The sequence below is a fragment of the Hakea prostrata genome, chromosome 2 (genome assembly GCF_041222555.1).
Source record: "Hakea prostrata isolate BN-2017 chromosome 2, UWA_Hpros_2, whole genome shotgun sequence".
Classification (NCBI taxonomy): domain Eukaryota; kingdom Viridiplantae; phylum Streptophyta; class Magnoliopsida; order Proteales; family Proteaceae; genus Hakea; species Hakea prostrata.
The window spans coordinates 74262613-74281506 of NC_142601.1; the positions used below are offsets into that span (position 1 = coordinate 74262613).

The 18894-nt window shown below is 39.7% G+C and overlaps 1 protein-coding gene across 4 annotated transcripts in view; it reads right to left on the reverse strand.

Annotated features, from left to right (window-relative positions):
- LOC149026466 (protein NAP1-like) overlaps positions 1-18894 on the reverse strand; it is a 116970-nt gene that overhangs the window by 14825 nt on the left and 83251 nt on the right. For all 4 annotated transcript variants that reach the window (XM_089146761.1, XM_089146759.1, XM_089146758.1 and 1 more), the window contains one exon: positions 709-854. In XM_089146761.1, the coding sequence (XP_089002887.1) occupies positions 709-854 (146 nt within the window). The remainder of the gene's footprint in view (positions 1-708; positions 855-18894) is intronic.

Consider the following 18894-nt stretch of genomic DNA (forward strand, 5'->3'; position numbering starts at 1 on the left):
ATCTATTCTTCTTTTGTGTGCTTTCTTGTGCTGTGTTGGAGTGTGAATTGCCGTTCACAAGCGTGTGTAGAGATTAGGTTAAGCAAGATGTCAACACAGGCTAAACATTTTTCTGAAAAAGATTATTTTGGACGGTCCATCAGGTCTTCATCTGCCATACCTATGAAGTAAAGATGAACAGAGTTTTTTTAATCCCTGTTGAATTTTACTTCAAAATTTTTGTCGGTGAATAACAACATCATTACCAAAACCTGAGATGCCACCACCCACCGTGCATCCCAGGGGGGGGGGGGAGGAGTGGAGCTGGTGAGGCAAACACCAACCCAATTGCCTTTTAATTTGTGTTATTATCAGTAATGGTTAAATTAATCAATTTGGAACTCCAAACCTTTTTGCATCCTCAATCAGTTATGAAGAACCTTAGTATCTTGACAACCTCAGTTGTTTGAGAAAGGAAGCAATGTTTCCCACTTAGAGAGTTGATGGATTTTAAGATTTTAACTTTTCAAAACCCTAAAATTCAGTTCCATGCTTTGTTTCCCAGCAATTGATAGAGTCAATGACAAAATTTCATTCATCTAAAGCATATTATACCAATTTGAAACCCTGAATATAATGAATAACAGAACCTTCTCCAGTCCAAATTTGTAACAAATAAGGCAACAAAATTAGTCTGTGATAAACAGTAAATCAATGAAAAGGGAGCACCTGGACCAATTGAAAGCAGCATTTACTTCTGATAACAATCCTTCTTTCCCAGTGGAAATGGTAGCTTTCTCCAAATGTCTAATGTTTATCGATGACCGAGAAGATGTGACGACCACTAATATTGACAACCAAGCCTTCCGAAAATCCTAGAACACAAATCATAGTTTGTCAAGGAAGGGAAATATAAGAACTACCTGAAAAGGTAGCATCACTAGAATTGAAAATTTTATAACAAGCAGCAAAAAGTAGCAACAATGCATGGCAAGCCCTTTTAGGTACTACTTTTAGTATGCCCCAAGGTATTGGATGTTGTGACTCAAAAAGCAATGATGCTGACGATGAGGATCATGATAGTGATAAGACCTTTTGAGCAGTTCCCTTTCCAGGAAAAGAAAATTTCTCAGGGTTTGTTAGAAATCATTTCAGGACAAATTTGACACAACTAGTTGCTTCAGGACAAAGTTTGGGAGCCTTAAGTATATGAAGACTGGACCAGCAGCTTCTGTGGGGAAACCCTCTCTTCACATGGTACATATAAATTATCCAAACTGACCTCTGATCCTACTCAACTAGTCATTTGATGATTCCTACCTCCCTACTTCTGTTCAGAAAGAGGAGTGCCCATTGTGTGTCGAGATAGAAATATAGCATTAAATTGTGGACACCTAAGCACTAACTTGAGAAATGAGGAAGAGTGTGCACCACATCTATCCACAAACTTGAGGAAAGAATGCTGTAATGTGAGCTTTGAGGGTACTTTTGTGTATAATCATAATTTCGTATTGTTCAGAGGATCTCCTTGTAATTACCGTCTGTCTCTTATTACTAAATGGACCATAGCTATGTGGTCTTAAGACACAAATTATTACTCCCACAATACACTTGCATCAAAATCCCTAATTAGGGGCAGAGGTTTCTCCTTGTCAGATGAGTAGTTGAACAGAGAGGAGGAGAACTTATCAAGGAAGGGAGAAGAGATGGGGGATGTGGGAGGGGAAAGGAATAAAATCTGGGTTGGATCTGGGAGGGTGGGAAGGAGTGGCTTGTGAAAGGCGCTAGGCCCATAAGAGTTGGGTAAAAAGGGAGGGTGACAGAATCCAGGGGGACATGCGGCAGAAGCCAAAAGATTAGGACCAGGTGGATGAGGGGGCAGGAAAGGGTGAGCCCAAGGAGGGGACTAAGTAAAGAAAAGAGCTGTTGGCCCCACTAATGATGAATAGGATAAAGGGTAGGAAAGTGGGGAGGGCACAAACAAGAGAAATTTACTTTCTATATTGGGGATTATAATCCGAAGCAGAAATTGTAGAGGTAATAGGAGGATAGCAGGGATGGACAGCAGTGGGGTTGACAAGACAACCAACCAGTAGGTGGAAGGATGCTGACAAGATGGGTTGCCAACGTTGCGTAGGGGAGATCAATGCTGGCATCTCCATCATTTGGGGACAAAACATGGTGGGAGATCTCGCAAGATATCTCAATTTTTCAAAAAAGCAAGCCGAGATGGAGATCGAGAGCAGAGAGTTGGAATATCTCGTTCGAGATCTCGTTATATCTTGCCCTAAATCTCGCCATATCTTGTTGACACTCTCAATTTTTGCCAATTTTTTTGCGGATTTTGGCAGGATTTTCACTTGCAACTACTCTTAGCACATCTACAACATCGAAGGAAAATCAATCATTTTCTACTTGTCTTATGAACTTATGATTTAATGACTTATATAGAACTTCTAATGGTTGTATAATTTTATTATTCTATTCTTGAAAATTGAGATTGTGATACTCATATGGATGGAATTTTAAAGACATTTAGGTTATTTGATGCATTTAATATACTTGCTTTTCATTTATATGCTTTAAAGATTCTATATTACATGTTATATAACCTTGCATTCCCTAATCGGCTAATCCTACAACATTTTGGTTTTTCACTATGGGTAGGCTTAGAAATCATACTGTTGGATTCCATTAGGAGTCTAATAAGAGTTTGTATAGGAGTTAAATTAGAGTTTGCATTCATGTAAAATTCTATTCCTTGTAATAGTTTACTTTCCACTTAATTATAAATAGAGGGCTTGAGATCATAGATCAATAAGCCATTCTGCCAAACATTCTACTTAATTTCTAACAAATCCAAGGCCACCAATGTGTTCAAAAGGCCTTAAATAGGCTAAATACCAAGTTTTAGCCCAATTGAGACCCTAAAACCCACCGAGATGGGCCACCTAGTTGATGCCAAAAAATTACATATCTCGACCGAGATGGTCGAGATCTCGATTTTTCAAGGTGGCGAGATCTCGCTGGAGAGTGAGATCTTGTACCATGGGACCAAAGGTTCGAAGAACTTTGAAGCCGTTTGGACTTGTGGTAGTAGTGGTCTAGAGGGAAGATCAACGTCGTGGCTTCAGAGATCACCCAAAGGTAGAATCGCCTTGCAACAATGCTTGTGATGCCTAATTTTTCTTTGATCGCGACTAGCACTTAAGGAACCCGAGGTTCCAAGGATGAAAGGCAAAGATAGGGAGATTGGGATGCTACGACTTTCCACAAGAGGCTGATTTTGTGCACGATAGTAGGAAGGGGCAAGGTCTCGTGAGATATCTTGCTTTTTTTAAGAAGGTGAGACAAGATGAGTGGCGAGACGAGATAAAGGTCAAGATTCCCACATCTCGCCATATCTCGCCCCAAATCTCACTAGAACTCTCAATTTTTGCCCCATTTTTTGCGGATTTCAGCTGGATTTTCACTTACAACTACTCTTAGCACATTTACAACAGAAAAGGAAGATCAATCATTCTAGGATTGTCTTATGAACTTATGAGTTATGATTTATATAGAACTTCTAATGGTTATATAATTTTATTATTCTATTATCGAGATTCAAAACTGTGACACTCATTTGGATGGAATTTCAATGACATTTAAGTCATTTAATGTATTTGATACACTTACTTTTCATTTATAAGCCTTAAAAGTTCTATATTACATGTTGTATAACCTTGCATTCTCCAATCCTGCAACATTTCTGTGTCACACTCAGGGTTGACATAGAACTCATAGTTAGGGTTGTTTTCTCACAAATCCAAGGCCACATGTGTGTTCAAAAGGCCTAAATCAAGGTAACTACCAAGTTTGAGCCCAACTTGGACCCTAAAACCCACCGAGTTGGACCATTGAGTTGGCCAAAAAAAAAAAAAAAAGACCATATCTTGTTCGAGATCTCACCAACTCCATCGAGATCTTGGTATTTGGAAGGGGCGAGATCTCGCGCGAGTGAGATCTTAAACCATGGCCAAGAGCATAGCATATAAGACACTAGGGAGGGAGACGTTCAAACTTCAAGATGCACCTTTAGTTGAAAGGATAAGCCTTTTACATCTACAAATGGTGACAGACTTGAACACAAATCTGCACGAGAGAAATCATTTCAATTCTCTTACTACAGTATGGGGGTAGCTGATTAAGGACCCAACAATACTAAACCCCTTTTCATACTAGCAATGGAGAGGAAGGCCTAGAAGTGTGATCCAAAGTGGGATGGAGTGCAGATCCATCTGGCTGCATCGGTAGAGCTTCCAAGAGGCCCACTTTCTAATAATTTCCCTTGATCACTTTATTTTTTCCTCTTTTCATGTGTGAAATATCATTACTTCCCCAACCCCCCCCCCCCCCCAAAAAAATTGGGTGTATGGGCCATTAAAACCCTATTTAGGAGAAAAATAACCCATAGAAATCACTTTGAAGACTAATTAAAACCCAATTAGAAACTAACTCATGAATCCCTAAAATTTCTCCCTATTTCTTCTTTCCTCTTTCCACACATGTGGGTTAGGGAAAAGCCAAACGCTAGCAGCTTCCTTAGGCGAGATCAATTCTCATCTTATTCCAAAATCTTCTCCATGCTCAATCATAGGTATTTTGATGCAGGAGAAACCCTAGAAACTAGGGGGACCTACAAGTGAGCTACTAGACTCTTAGAGGGAGACATCAAAAAAGAACTTGCAGCACCTGAAATCTGATTAAGCATGCATATAAAGAAAGTTAAAGCAGAGGAATAAACAATAAGTCCTAACTAATGAACACAACTAAACAAGAATCAATAGGGAAACAAGGGGATGGGGATCTTAGCACCGTAACCCTAAGTTGAATGCAAGAGTATCAAGAAACCTAAAGAAAAATAGTGCTGTCCTAGACAATATCAGATTTCTAACAATAAACTCAGCTAAGGAAACCTTGGAAGTTTTGTTTTAGAGAAACTACTGCAGAAGGAAGAAATATAAAACAAGAGATATTTAAGGAGAGACTCAATAAAGTTACCTAATGGTTCTGGCTGCAAAACAGGGGTTAGAAAATACCAAGGAACAGAAATAATACAAACAAAGAATTTCTGGGCAATGATGAAACACAAGAATGGACAATAGGGTTAGAAAAGAGAAATACAGCAAGGCTGCTGTGCAAGAAGTGAGAATAGAGAAGAAGAAAAAAGAAAAGAAAGGAAGAAGTAAAGAAAGGATACGACAGAGAAATAAAAAAAGGGGACAGAATAGCAGGGAAAGAGGAGGAAAAAGTAAAACAAAAAAAGAACTGAGAGAAGAATTGAAAGAGACGATAGAAAGAAAGAAGAGAGAAGAAAGCAAATATGCTGAACAGAGAAGAAAAGAAAAGGAGAGGAGCCTGATTCACACAAGAGAGAAGGTAGGAGGAGAAGAGAAGAAGACTTACCTGAGAAAGGAAGAAATTCATGCCAAAGGAGATTAGCGCAAGAGAGAGAAATCCTTTTTTTTTTTCTTTTTTTTCCCATTCATTCATGCTACCAATCAATTCTCATACAAGCTTTAAATAATAGAAACTAATCCCTCCCAACCCTACATGCTGAATTCCCAAAATAACCCCAAATAAAATAGCAAATTCTATCTCAAACCCAAAGTAATAAAAAATTGGGCTAAAAATACTTTAGGCCTAGCCCACAAGGACTCAAACATAACAATAAAAAAAAATTAATAGCAAACCAACACCCAACCCACTAAAACTCAACAAAATAAAATAAAAAAGTGCTCCTCATCGAACTATAGGACCATAGCAATCTAATAGCCTCCAAACTCATCATCCATCCACATATATGCTGTCGTGGAATGATCTCTACGCCGGCATTGCTGGTTAACTCAGAAATGTCCACTGATGTCCTCATCATATTTTCTGACTCTTTTTCTCAACTTTTGTTTGCATGCTTTTTATTTTGATTTTTATATTGTGAATGGGAATATCTGTAATTTGTAGGTTAACTAATTACCATGATTAGTATGCTTGCTTTTCCTTTCTTTTCTTTTCATTTCTTTCCTTCTTTTTTTTTTTTTTTTGGGGGGGGTTGGGTGTTTTGTAGTGTGGAATTTTTGTTCAAGTTATTTCTTCTCACAGTTCAGCCCCCACTACTTTTACTTTTAAGTATTTCTTTAGTGTGTTTTAATAAGAAATTCAGATTTTTGTTATCTATTGGGTTCTTTTTTAATCTCACTAGTGATTCTGATTTAGGTTTAGGCAATTAGATTTAGATTTCAATCTTAACTACCTAAATATTCGTTTAAAGTTTTTTTTAAATCTCAATTATTTAGTCTTAAATTTCGGTAACCAGAATTTATGATTTTTTTTTAAAGGTTTTAAATTCTAATGAATCCACTCCTACAATTTTAGTCCTCATGCTGTATTTCAATATATTTTTAATAATTTACTCAATTTCGTTACCAATCCTTTTATTTTTTGATAATTTATTCCTTAAAAGAAAAATAAAAGATTATTGATAGCAAAAGTTGCTATCAAAATTCAAATTACATTTAAAAAATATTATTGTAAATTTTAGAATGTTCTTAATAATATACTCTAAAAACAAAAAGACCCTAACAGATTCAAGGCAGCTTTTAGTCCAACCAAGTGCTTGCCCCCTTTATTAGGTTGGGCAGCACGCCTTCTCTTCACATCTCTGCCTATAGATTATTCCGAATGTTTAGTTTTTTTATTCCCATAACAATTAAGATATAATGTATAACAAAGATATTGCGAAATTGGTTTAGCCAAAGGAAAGTCATTATGAAAAAATCCAGGTAAAACTTTCTTAAACAACTTTATCAAGTAAATCTTTTTTAAATATACTACATCAAGGAAATTTTCCCTTTTGTATATTAGCTTTGTGGCGTTGTCGATGTGGACAGAGCTTCCAAAGGGCCATGCCCCCCTTGGGTCCCTTGTTGAATCTTGGCTTCGCCCTTGCCTTGTTGATTTGTAGATATTTGTTCCATTGGTGGAGGAAAATAAGAATTCTATTCACTTGCCAAAGGCTGACCTAAAGGGCTTTCATTACTCATCTTCTTGAGAAATTCGAATACGAAAACTCCATGGCCTAAGAAGTTTCTATGGTCCCTTGAGTACTCCAATGCTTATTCAAGGATATCTTTACTGTACCAAAAGGAAGTCTACTCCCATTAAAGTGGCCTAACAAAGCAATTCCTCATTTAGAGACAGGAAAACCAAGAAGGAAATTTTTTTGTTTCCAAATATAAAATGAAAGAATCTTGACTTGTGTCTAAGGGACATAGCATGAGCTTTATTTATACTTAAAACTAACCAAATATAGAACAAATAAAATTTTCCCAATGTGGGAATCTTACAAGAAAAATATAAGATTATAAGAGAACCTAAAGATCCTAGTAAATCTACCCTCAATATGGAAAGAATAAAAAGGAAAGTACATAAAGCAAATCTACCCAACCAAATCACGCAGATTTCCTTAATTGATTTTGTCTTACAACACTTCCCCTCAAGTTTGAGCATATATATATTTATCATGCCCAACTTGCCGACAATATTGTTGAACACCTTGGTGCTTAGGCTCTTTGTAAGCACATTAGCCTGTTGATTGTTTGAAGTAACAATACTGATACGGATTAACCCAGCCTTAGTTTTCTCTTCGATGAAATATCTATCAATCTCCACATGCTTGGTCCTATCATCCTGTACTGGATTGTGAGCGATGTTGATTGTTGACTTACCATATGAGTACAACTGTATAAGAACCTTTGAATCTAACCTAATCTCTTGAAGCAGCCCTCTCAGCCATAGTACCTCACAAATGCCCGAGCAATCGCCCTAAACTCAAACTTGGCACTAGACCTCACAACTATAGCTTGTTTCTTGCTTCTCCAAGTCACCAAGTTACCTCCCACATGCATGCAATGCCCAGAGGTAGCCTCCTATCATATGGACATCATGCGCAATTTGAATCCGTATATGCCTCAATCTTCAAGTGTCCATGAGCTGAAATCAAGATTCCTTTCCCTGTAGTGGCCTTCAAATGCCTCAAGATACAATATATTGCATCCATGTCTGAGGAGCAGGGATCATGCTTATACTAGTTAACAAGACTAACTGCAAAACATGGACACAATGAGAATGGCAATACCTTGTAACTATAATGCGAGTGCTGAGGCCATTCGTGGAGAACTTCGCATCAGCAATAACTGTGAAGTACCAATTAATATAATGGTTTGAACCCATATGTATTTGGCTACAAATTACCTGAGTCTAATAATGAAAAAGTTTGGTTAAGACGTGAGAATAACAGCCCTTGTCTTCTCCAGCGCCGGCCCCCTCCTCCCATCCTGGCCCACTTCTGGCCCCCCACCTCCTACTCCCAAACCTTGGAACTCCCTGTTCTCAAAGCAAATCCCCCCAGCTGAAAATCTCAACCTTTCGTTCATCCTCCTACCATGAACAACCTATCCCCTCTCGCTCATTGCCCTACCTCCTCCACTGCTCCTGGTATTAACCGTTGAAAATCTGCCATCATTGGCCAATTCTTAGGTCCTATTCCCCCTCAACGTCGTTAAGGCCTCCTTTGCTAAACAATGGAAATCTTTAGGTCTTATGAATACTTATCTGATTGATTATGGCATCTATCTCTTCAATTTCTCGTCCCTTGACTGTCTTGCTCGTGCATTGGAGGGCTCCCCTTTGCTTGTTGGAAAATCTCAGATCTTCATCAAGCCTTGGACCCCTTCATCTCCCCTCTGCAAGGTCGACTTCAACTCCCTTCCCCTGTGGATTAACCTCCCTAGTTTGCCTCTGGAACATTGGAATACTGATTGTCTTAGCCGCATTGGCTCTGATGTGGGAAAGCCCTTGCGCACTGACGCCAAAACTCTCTTGATGGATAGGCTTTCGTATGCCGTTGCCAAGCCCTTCCTAGCGACTGTTTCTATCACTGGTGACCATGGATTGATGTATGAACCAACCATTGTTTATGATTGGGTGCCCCTACGATGCGGCCTTTGCTCCTCTTTCGGTCACGTTGATGCCACCTGCTCTTCTTTTGGGTCGTCCTCTGTCACCTTTACATCTCATAAGCATGTCTCAGATGTTCGAAATTCTTCTGGTTTCCTGCCTCTCAAAGCAAGCTCCACGGTCAAGAAGATGGTCATGCCTCCTCAAGCCCCTCTAAAGATGATTGATATTCTGGAAAAAACCACCGTTGACAAGCGCTTGTCTGCTACTACCCTTGTTGGTGCCAAGAAAGAGTTCAAAGCCTTGCATTGTTCCCCGAAGATTACTACCAGCGAAGAAGAAGACGACTAAGATTGTCATCGTCGGCCTTTTCTGCTCCCAAGGCTCCTCTCATCCATACCTCTGCTACTGTTGCTATTGCAATCTCCTGCAAATTGCTCAGCATTGGTCAAGTCCTTGTTTCTCAGGAAGCTACCTCCGCTGCAGCTTTTTCCCCGATTGGTTTGCTGATTCCGTTGCTGCAGACCCATGTTCGATTGCCTGAAAAGCAATTGCCTGGAAAGGAGCTCTGCATCCTTTCCGTTCCCGACACAAACAGAAAGCTGGACATAGTCTCTATGAAGGTAATCAGTACCCCAAAATCACCGCCTCTGACTACCTTTTCTCCTTTGACCTGCTGCTCAACCAAAATAGCCCCTTTATCCCATACCCCCTCATTGGAATTCCCTTATTTACCCCCTGCCACCTTAATACGATCGCCCATTAATTTATCCTGTCTATCGTTAGCCCGTCGGCCCAAACCCAAGCCCATTATCCCCTTTAACCTGTCTAGACGCAACTCCCTCGGGTCTAGCCCCAGCCCATGTCCTCCCAAGCTCGCTAAGCCCAAATCCTCTGCCCATATTAAATCCAAAACTAGTATCCACCCCCAGAAGCCCACTTCCCCTACTCATCTTAATACCACCGATGCTTCCCATCGCTAGAAGCCCATCTCCCACTCCCTCCCTCAAATTGCCGCTCGTTACACCTCCTCCCTCGGCCCAATGCCCCCAAAGCCCAGAACCCTTCATCCTCTATCCTCCCCACTCCCGAATCTCAACTCCTCTCCTCATCCTTGAACCCCAGAAATCCCACTGATGCTTTATCTCCTTCTCCTAGCTCCTCTATCGATCCAAACATTTTTAAAGCCCCATCTCCCATCTCCCCCCCCCCTTGTGCGAGCAATCCCCTTCATTTCCCTTGAACCCCCTTGCCATCTCTCCCCCTTGCACCTCCCCCAACTACTATATTGATGCCCCCACCCCCTTTGTTCCCTATGTCTAATTTTGTTATTTGAAATGTCGGGGGTCTCAACTCCCTTGCTAAACAAGCTGAGGTTAAGAATACAATCAAGAATGCTAAAGTCTCGTTCTGTGCCATCCTCGAAACCCATGTCCATTTAGATAATTCCCATCGGATTGCCCAGAATATAGCCCCCACTTGGTCCTTCCTCTCGAACTATTCTCCCTTATCCAAAGGTCGCATCTGGATTCTTTGGGACCCCATTAGATTCCAGATTTCCTCCTTAGATCCTCCCCCCAACTAATGCATCTCAATGTTCAGCCCAATCTATCCACCCCGTTTCTCCTCTCCATCATCTATGGGTTCAATAGTCCCTCTAACCGGATCCCCCCTCGGGAGGACATTCGAGCTATCTCCTCTTCCTGCTCTAATTTGCCCTGGGGGTGGGTGGGGACTTCAACATTATCAGGTTCTCTCATGAGTGTGTTGGTAGTTCCTCGCCTGACCTGGTTGCGATGGAAAACTTCAATGACTGCATTGAAGACTTTGGCATCTCGGACCTTCGCTGGTCTGGTCTTCCCCTCACCTAGCATAATTGTCAAGTTGGTTCTTCCCAGATTGCCTCTAAACTTGATCGTTTTCTTGTGAATGCCTCTTGGCTCTCCTCGTTCCCTTCCTCCCATGCTTCCTTCTCCCAATCTAGCATCTCTGATCGTCGTCATCGCCGAAGGCCTGAGTCACCTCATCCTTAGTGTGGGACCAGACAATCAAATCCTCACTCTGGGTGGATGCACTAGGGTGTGGCAAGAAGGGACGGGCGGGCGCTGCATGTGCACTCCCTCCTAGGCCATGAAGTCCTCCACATCAGTCCCCATCTCCTCTACAATCTGTCTACTGGGACGACCTCCCTCCTCATCCAGCAATGGCTCTCCACTATCCCTGATCCAGTCAACTACTAGGTTATCGTCATCATCCATCTCAGATATGTCGGCCAACTCGATATTGTTACTCTCTCCGTCCATCCGCTGTCTAATATGATCCTCTCTCAGTCTAATATTATAGTGCATGTAGACAAGGTCCTTTAGATGCTGCACACCCAATCGGTTGTGCCTCTTTGAGTGAATGACGCTGAAGGTGCTCCAGTTTCGCTCACAACCAGTGGCATAACATGTCTAGGAGAGCACTTTGCTTGCAATCACACTCAAGTGAGGTGAGTCACGTCCAAATTGCAACCACCACTCAGTTGCAACAAACATAGACTCCAAGTCATTTTAATACTTAAATAACTAAATTAAAGATAAAATATACTAATTAAATATATAATGAAATAAATGAATGAACTTACCACCAGGGGCGGATTCCCGTCCCGATATGGCCAGGGAACGACCGAAGCTCCTAGTGGCATCCCTAAATGCCTTTATAAAGAACAAAAACAATAACTAGTGACTAGGTTAATGACTTAGTATAAAACTATGAATTGTGAATATCAAATGATTTAAATCACTATCTCACCTCCATAAGGATGATTGCTTGTTTAGATGGATCCGGTTCCAACTTCTCCACTACAGTTTGGACAACATCCATCAAATCTTGCCTCATCCTAAGATTGTCCTTGTAATGGTACTTGGGATTTAAATAGTATGCTGTGTAAGAAAAAGTATGTCATAAAAGGGAATACTTAATGCTTAATAGCATGATAACATAATGAAAATTAAATTAAATACTAGACTTAACAACCACCAGCCTTATGCAGTGGATGTTGCAACATAGACTGCCATCTAAGTTCGATGATTTTGAGGACTCTTTTGTTGCCGTGTGGGTGGACCTGAGCAACTTGCTGCTTCATCCTCTCTACTGCAGCAAATATGTGTGGTAGAGTAGGTTTTCTCTGCTGATCTATTATCCTCAACAAATGCACCACATGCTCAAGCATCTTTACCACTATCCTCACATTATGCTAGAAAGTCTCATCGAGTATGGTCAACTGTGCTCTCCTTCCTCCCATGGATGAAGAACCCTCCCAGCTAAACCACTCCTCTAATGCAAACATGCTCCTAAGGCCAATCTTCCCACTCTCAAAGCTCTGCAGTGCTATCCAATTAGTAGCAAATCTGGTTATGCTTGGCCTCACTAACTCACCTTGACACTTGTCCCTCATCATCCTTAATGCATATGTGTGGTTATAGATGAAGGTGCTAACTTGTCGAGCTTGCTCCACGGTCTTTTTCACAAGCTTGACCTTTTTTATGTCCTTCAACTTTAAGTCAATGTAGTGAGTAGCACATGGAGTCCAAAAGAGCTTATATCTGTCCATCCATCAAGGCATCAATACAAAGTTATAAAGTGTACATGTAATGTAAATATATGTATTTAAAAATAAAAATTAATACTATATGTTTAGATACCTGGATTTTCTTGCATCTTCAACCCAACTTTCTTGTAGTTGGAGCCATTATCAGGCACAATTTGGACCACATTTTCCACTCCAACCTCCTTCACCACTTGCTTTAATAATTTATAAATATATTTTGCATCCTTCTTATCACCGGATGCATCTACTGACTTGAGGAACATTGTCCTCCCATCACAATTCAACATGAAATTGATGATGGACTGTCTAGTGGGACCAGTCCAACCATTAGCCATCACAATCACTCCATAATGAGCCCACATGGGCTTTAATCCCTTAATATACTCATTTAAGTTCTCTTTATGCTTAAACAAATAGACATTATATATCTCATATGGAGTGGGGCCCTGCACACCACTCGCAGCCTTGCCTATCTCCTCAATCATATCTCTATAGTAGGGCCCCGGGTTGTATGTACTTGGAATCCTATGGTAATAAGCCCATTTGGAGAAAGCCATCCCCACTTTTTCCTTCACACTCCCCCATAAGTGCTTCAACTTTCTTTGCTTATGCTAAGGCCTTGCAAATAGGGCCGGATCATTGCGAAGAATCTCAAAATCCGGATCTATAGGATGTGTTGACGAAGCTCGACCCCTTGTGGGAGCCCGTGGGATAGGAACCTCCTGCCTCACACTCTGAGTCCTCTTCATAGGGACTTGGGAGCCGTCTGTGCCTCCCATACCTATTGGCTCTCTAGAGCGCACACAACCCAAATCCCTCTGTTGCTCCCTACTCATCATCATCGCCCTCCTGATCTGATCGGGCTTTGGATCAGGGTCACATCCATACTCTCCTGGCTCATCTAGACCATAATCCTCGGGATCTAGAAGGTCATCTAAGCATGCATCCTCGAACTCCTCCCTCTGTGTTCTCTTATCTTTCCTCTTTTGCTTTCCCCCACTAATATATGAGGCCATTGCCCTCTTGACCTCAACGGGCACCCTACTACATCCCTGTTTCCACCAGCTAGATGCACCTTCAGTCTAGTGGCCCCACCTCCTCCTATTTGTTTCTTGCAGTAATTACACTTGCTCTTCCTTCTATCAGCTGTCAGTGGCCTCCCGTGTTGCCAAGCTATATCTGACATCTTTGAAAGAGAGTGCCTGATACAAGAAATACACACTAAGTATCTTGAAAAGCTCCACAATATGCTCCAAAAATGACATACATTCTTCTAATAATAATCTCCTATTTTTAAATATATAAATAATTTAAAAATATATAAAATACACACACTATCTTAAAAATATCCACAACATGCTCCAAAATTGCATACATGCTTCCACTAATACTCTCCTATTTTTAAATTTAAAACAGAAATTAATTAGCTTTTTTAATATTTAAATTTTTTTAATTATTTAAATATATATTAAATGTAGTAAAATTACATAATTAACAAAGAAAAAAATTAATTCAACACCATCACAGCAATATGGTGTCTCAACTCTCACATACATTAATTTGAAGCTCATACATGTACTATACATATACATTTTTAGCAATATACATAATTCACTAAATAATTTTTAATAACAGAAAAATTAAAAAATAGTAGGAAGAATAAAAAATTAATTTTGACACTACAAATTCATAGATCAACACTCTAAAGTAAACATACTTAAATTTGGAAGCAATCTAAGATGATTTAAGGAACAAACAAAACAAAAATAAAAAAATGAGGAAATTGGTTACTAACCTTGCAAGATTTAAGAAAATGCACAAATAGAGGAGCAAATCTAGTGTTTGAATGAAATGGAGTTGTAGTGAAAAGAGGGATGAAAGCAAGAGAGATCACAAAAAAAATCAAAATAGGGTCGAAATGTCTGAGGCGATATTGCTCGGTATGGTCGAAAATGATGGTAAGTCGAAAACTGGGTCGAAAATGGACATTTTATAACTTAAGATTGTGTCGTTTCGGCTCGATATGGTATCGGGCCAAAAAATCAAGACACTTTTTCGTGCCTGTACATGTATTTCGTTTTGATTTCAGATTTTGCAGACATTTCTATCAATATTTCGACCATATCGATTGAATTTGGTCCATGCTACAACATACCTGTTTGGGAAAGATCGATGGTGGATGTGTTTTTGACTCGGCTATAATTGTTGTAGGCGCTTTAGCACTTGATTGAGGTCAACACTAGCAGATAAGGAACTTGGATGCCACCGGAGAGAATATAAATGTGTTCTCATTGGTATTCCTTCCAGTAGATGATGTTATCAAGGTTCGACATGTCGGCGAAAAGTCGTGTGTTGTTGGTTGTCAACACCAGCGACACGGCGACATTTCGCTGACTATTGGCAGGGTGTCAATGAAAATTCTACCCCTAGTTTTAGAGGGTATTTAGAGTCGTTTTGGCTTGAATTTTGTTGTGTAGCCTAATAAACACACTAGGAGCATTATTTTGGCCTAAAACATCATTTGATCTAAAGTTTTTGATTGGCACATGCCCGGCTATATGCGGGCAAAACGGGAAGTTTGGAAAACTCATATAAACTAATGTAAACATGCAAAGTGAACAAAAATACATAACTAGTGAAGAAAAGTATTAAAGTCTACAATTCATTACACAATTATGTTGAGTATGGCTCATGCTTCACATTTTGTTGTCGATGGACATAGGCGTTTGAGGAGGCTGCCTTGGCAAGGGTGTGGGGGCAACGCCCCTGGAGCCTGTAGAGGTCCTACGTCACTTTGGCAAAAATCGAATGAAAAATCGGTGGAAAACCAAATGAAATTCTGTTAAATATGGTGAATTTGGCGATATATCACCGAAAAATCGACTTTTGGGCGATTTTTGGAATAAGTTGTTTCACCAGGGGGAGTCGTGTCGCCCCCCAACAACATGGCAATATATCGCCGACACATTGAACCTTGGATGTTATATTAACATAGTTTTCTGCCCACTCTAACCAACCATGTTTGTTCGAACAATTTTCTTCTGTATGATTTTCCTTGCCACAACAAGAGCACACTCGATTTTCCCTGGATAAATCTGGAGGGGGAGTTTGACCTCCTCCCCTTCCTCACCTCGACCAATGCCTCCTCCCCTTAAGGGATAAGAGCCATGACCACGGCCTGCAACCATTAATGAATTCTCATTGCTGTCTTGTGTACTTTACGTAACAACCTGTAGAGAGCATCACTCGTATAGTTTCAGATGTTAAAATTTGACTTTTACCTATAAAAAATTCTTGATCCAAACCGGCCAAGAATTTGGAAACATAGAATTCAGCCCGTTGTATCTTTAAAGTTCCAAATTAGCAGTAAGAGGCTGATGTTGTTGCAATTCTTCAACTAGTCCTTTAAATCTACTATGATATTCCATCAACGAACAATCATTCTAAGAGTAATTGAACATCCGAGCATATAGATCATAAACTCGCAAAATATTTTATTTCTTGACCAAAGTAATCCCGCAAATCCTCCCATATCTGCTTAGATGTGTCATAAAACATAATGTTATTTGCAGTAGGAGAATCAAAGCTATTCTAAATCTATATCTTGACTATAGCATCTTCACGAGTCCATGTTTCATGTGCAGAAACAGTGGGGAATCAACTTCGGGACAGTCTTCCTTTAAGTACTTTGATTTTCCTTGGGCATGAATAAATGCATACATCACCTTCGCCCAAAGAATTTTTTTTTGGGTTCCTTTCAACTTACTTGTAATTTGGAAGAGCATACCTTTCTTGCTCAGAATCTTTAAAGGATTAGCCATGACGAAAGCTTACGCTCTAACTACTGATAGTACGAACAACTACAAGCATAGAAGATGTAATTATCTTCTTAGATTTTCATTCTTGTAAGATCACACGGTTGCAGCGTAAGGCAGCTGCTGCCACACACGAACCACAAAAAGAACACCAAGAGATGGAAGGTGAATTAAGCACGACCTCAGTAGGTAGGCTCTGATGCCACAAAATAAATCATAATCTCCTATTAAGGTGTAGTCATAGGTGAGAAAGTAAAACCAGAAAATTAGAGAAGAAAAGAGAAGAGAATGAGGAGAAAAGAAGAGAAAATGCAACGGGTAGAGACTACTTCAATTGTCTGCGTCTCTATCCCAAGAGCCAAGAGCTTTATTTATAGATGAGAATTACAGCTCTAATCAGTTACTAATTTGAGTACATTTCAAAAATAAAATACTGCCTCTCTAAGTTTCTAGAAACAACTCTCAAAACAACAACAACAACAACAACAACAACAACAACAACAACAACAACAAGCCTTGTCCCAACTAAATGGGGTCGGCTACATGGATTCTTGCCTTCCAATTAGCTTTGTTCGAGGCCATGCTAGATACAAGACCTAAACTATACATATCTTTTCTCACCACTTCTCTTAAGGTTATCTTAGATCTACCCCTAGCTCTTCTAGTTCCTTCAATCTGGATTATATCACTTTTCCGTACAGGGGCATTTATAGGTCTCCATTGAATGTGGTCGTGCCACCTCAAACGACTTTCACGAAACTTATCACTTATGGGAGCAACTCCCAAACCAACTTTAATATAATCATTTCTTATCTTATCCATCCTAATTTTGCCACTCATCCATTTTAGCATCCTCATTTCTACTACATTGAGTTTATCTATATGATTCTTTTTAATAGCCCAACACTCTGCACCGTACATTATAGCTGGTCAAACAACGGTCCTATACAATTTTTCTTTAAGCTTTAATGGAATATGCTGATCACACAAGACCCCGGACACACCTCTCCACTTCATCCACCCTAATTCTTTGGGAAACCTCATCCTCTAAATCACCTCTTTTACTTATGTTTGAACCTAGGTACCTAAAACAATCACTCTGAGGAATCTCTTTATCGTCAAGTATCACCACCTCATCGTCTGTCCGATCATGATTAAAGTTACAAACTAGATATTCTGTCTTCGATCTATTTAGTTTAAAGCCTTTTGATTTCAAAGCTACTCTCCATGATTCTAATTTGGTATTAATCCCCACTAAAGTCTCATCAATCAACACAATATCATCAACAAAAAGCATACACCAGGGGACCTCATTTTGAATGTCTTTGGTTAATTCATCAATTACAAGTGCAAATAGATATGGGCTTAAAGTTGATCCTTGATGTAGCTCAACTGTAATTGGAATTCATTACTTTGTCCCCCTATTGTTCTTACACTTGTCACTAAACCATCATACATGTCCTTAACTATAACTACATATTTACTTGCAATACTTCTTTTCTCTAGTACTTGCCAAATTAACGCTCTAGGGACTCTATCATAAGCTTTTTCTAGGTCAATAAATACCATATGAAGGTCTTTCCTACATTCTTTATACATTTTCATAAGTCTCCTAATTAGGTAAATAGCCTCCGTTGTAGATCTTCCCGGCATAAACCCAAATTGGTTCTCCGTAATTGAACTTAAGTGTCTCAAACGGGTTTCAATTATTCTCTCCCATAATTTCATAGTATGGCTCATCAATTTAATGCCCTTATAGTTATTACAGCTTTGAATATTTCCTTTATTTTGTAAATTGGAACCATGACGCTTCTCCTCCATTCATCTGGCATTTTTCCTGTGCTCATTATCTTATTAAACAACTTAGTCAACCAAACTAGTCCATGGGTTCCCAAACACTTCCATACTTCTATTGGGATTTCATTAGGACCTTGTGTTTTGCTGAGTTTCATCCTCCTTAATGGTTCTTTTACTTTGGACATCGAAATTCTACGTATATAAGTTTGAAAATTGGTGCCTTGGTGAGAGGTGTAATCTTTTGAATCATAAGTGCTTTAAGTATACTCATTTAGTAGACTAGAGAAATAGATTTCCCATACTTTCTTAATGTCCTCATCACATACTAATACTTTACCATCTCCATTTTTAATACATCTAACATGGTCAAGATCTCTACTCTTCCTATCCCTCATCTTAGCTATCTTATAAATAGATTTTTCCCCTTCCTTCGTGCCCAACTTATTGTATAATTCTTCATTCTTCTTTTCCCTTGTTTTTCCCGCAATTTTCTTCGCTTCATTTCTATCCAACCCATACCATTGAAGATCCTCAGCATCCTTAGTTCTTTGCCATGTCTTAAAACTAGCTTTCTTATTCCTAATGGTAGCTTGAACCTAACTATCACACCACCAAGTCTCTCTATAAGAATGGAGCTTTCCTTTCGATTCACCTAGGACATCTTTAGCCACCTTCTCGATACACATAGCCATCTCATTCCACATCGCATTGGTA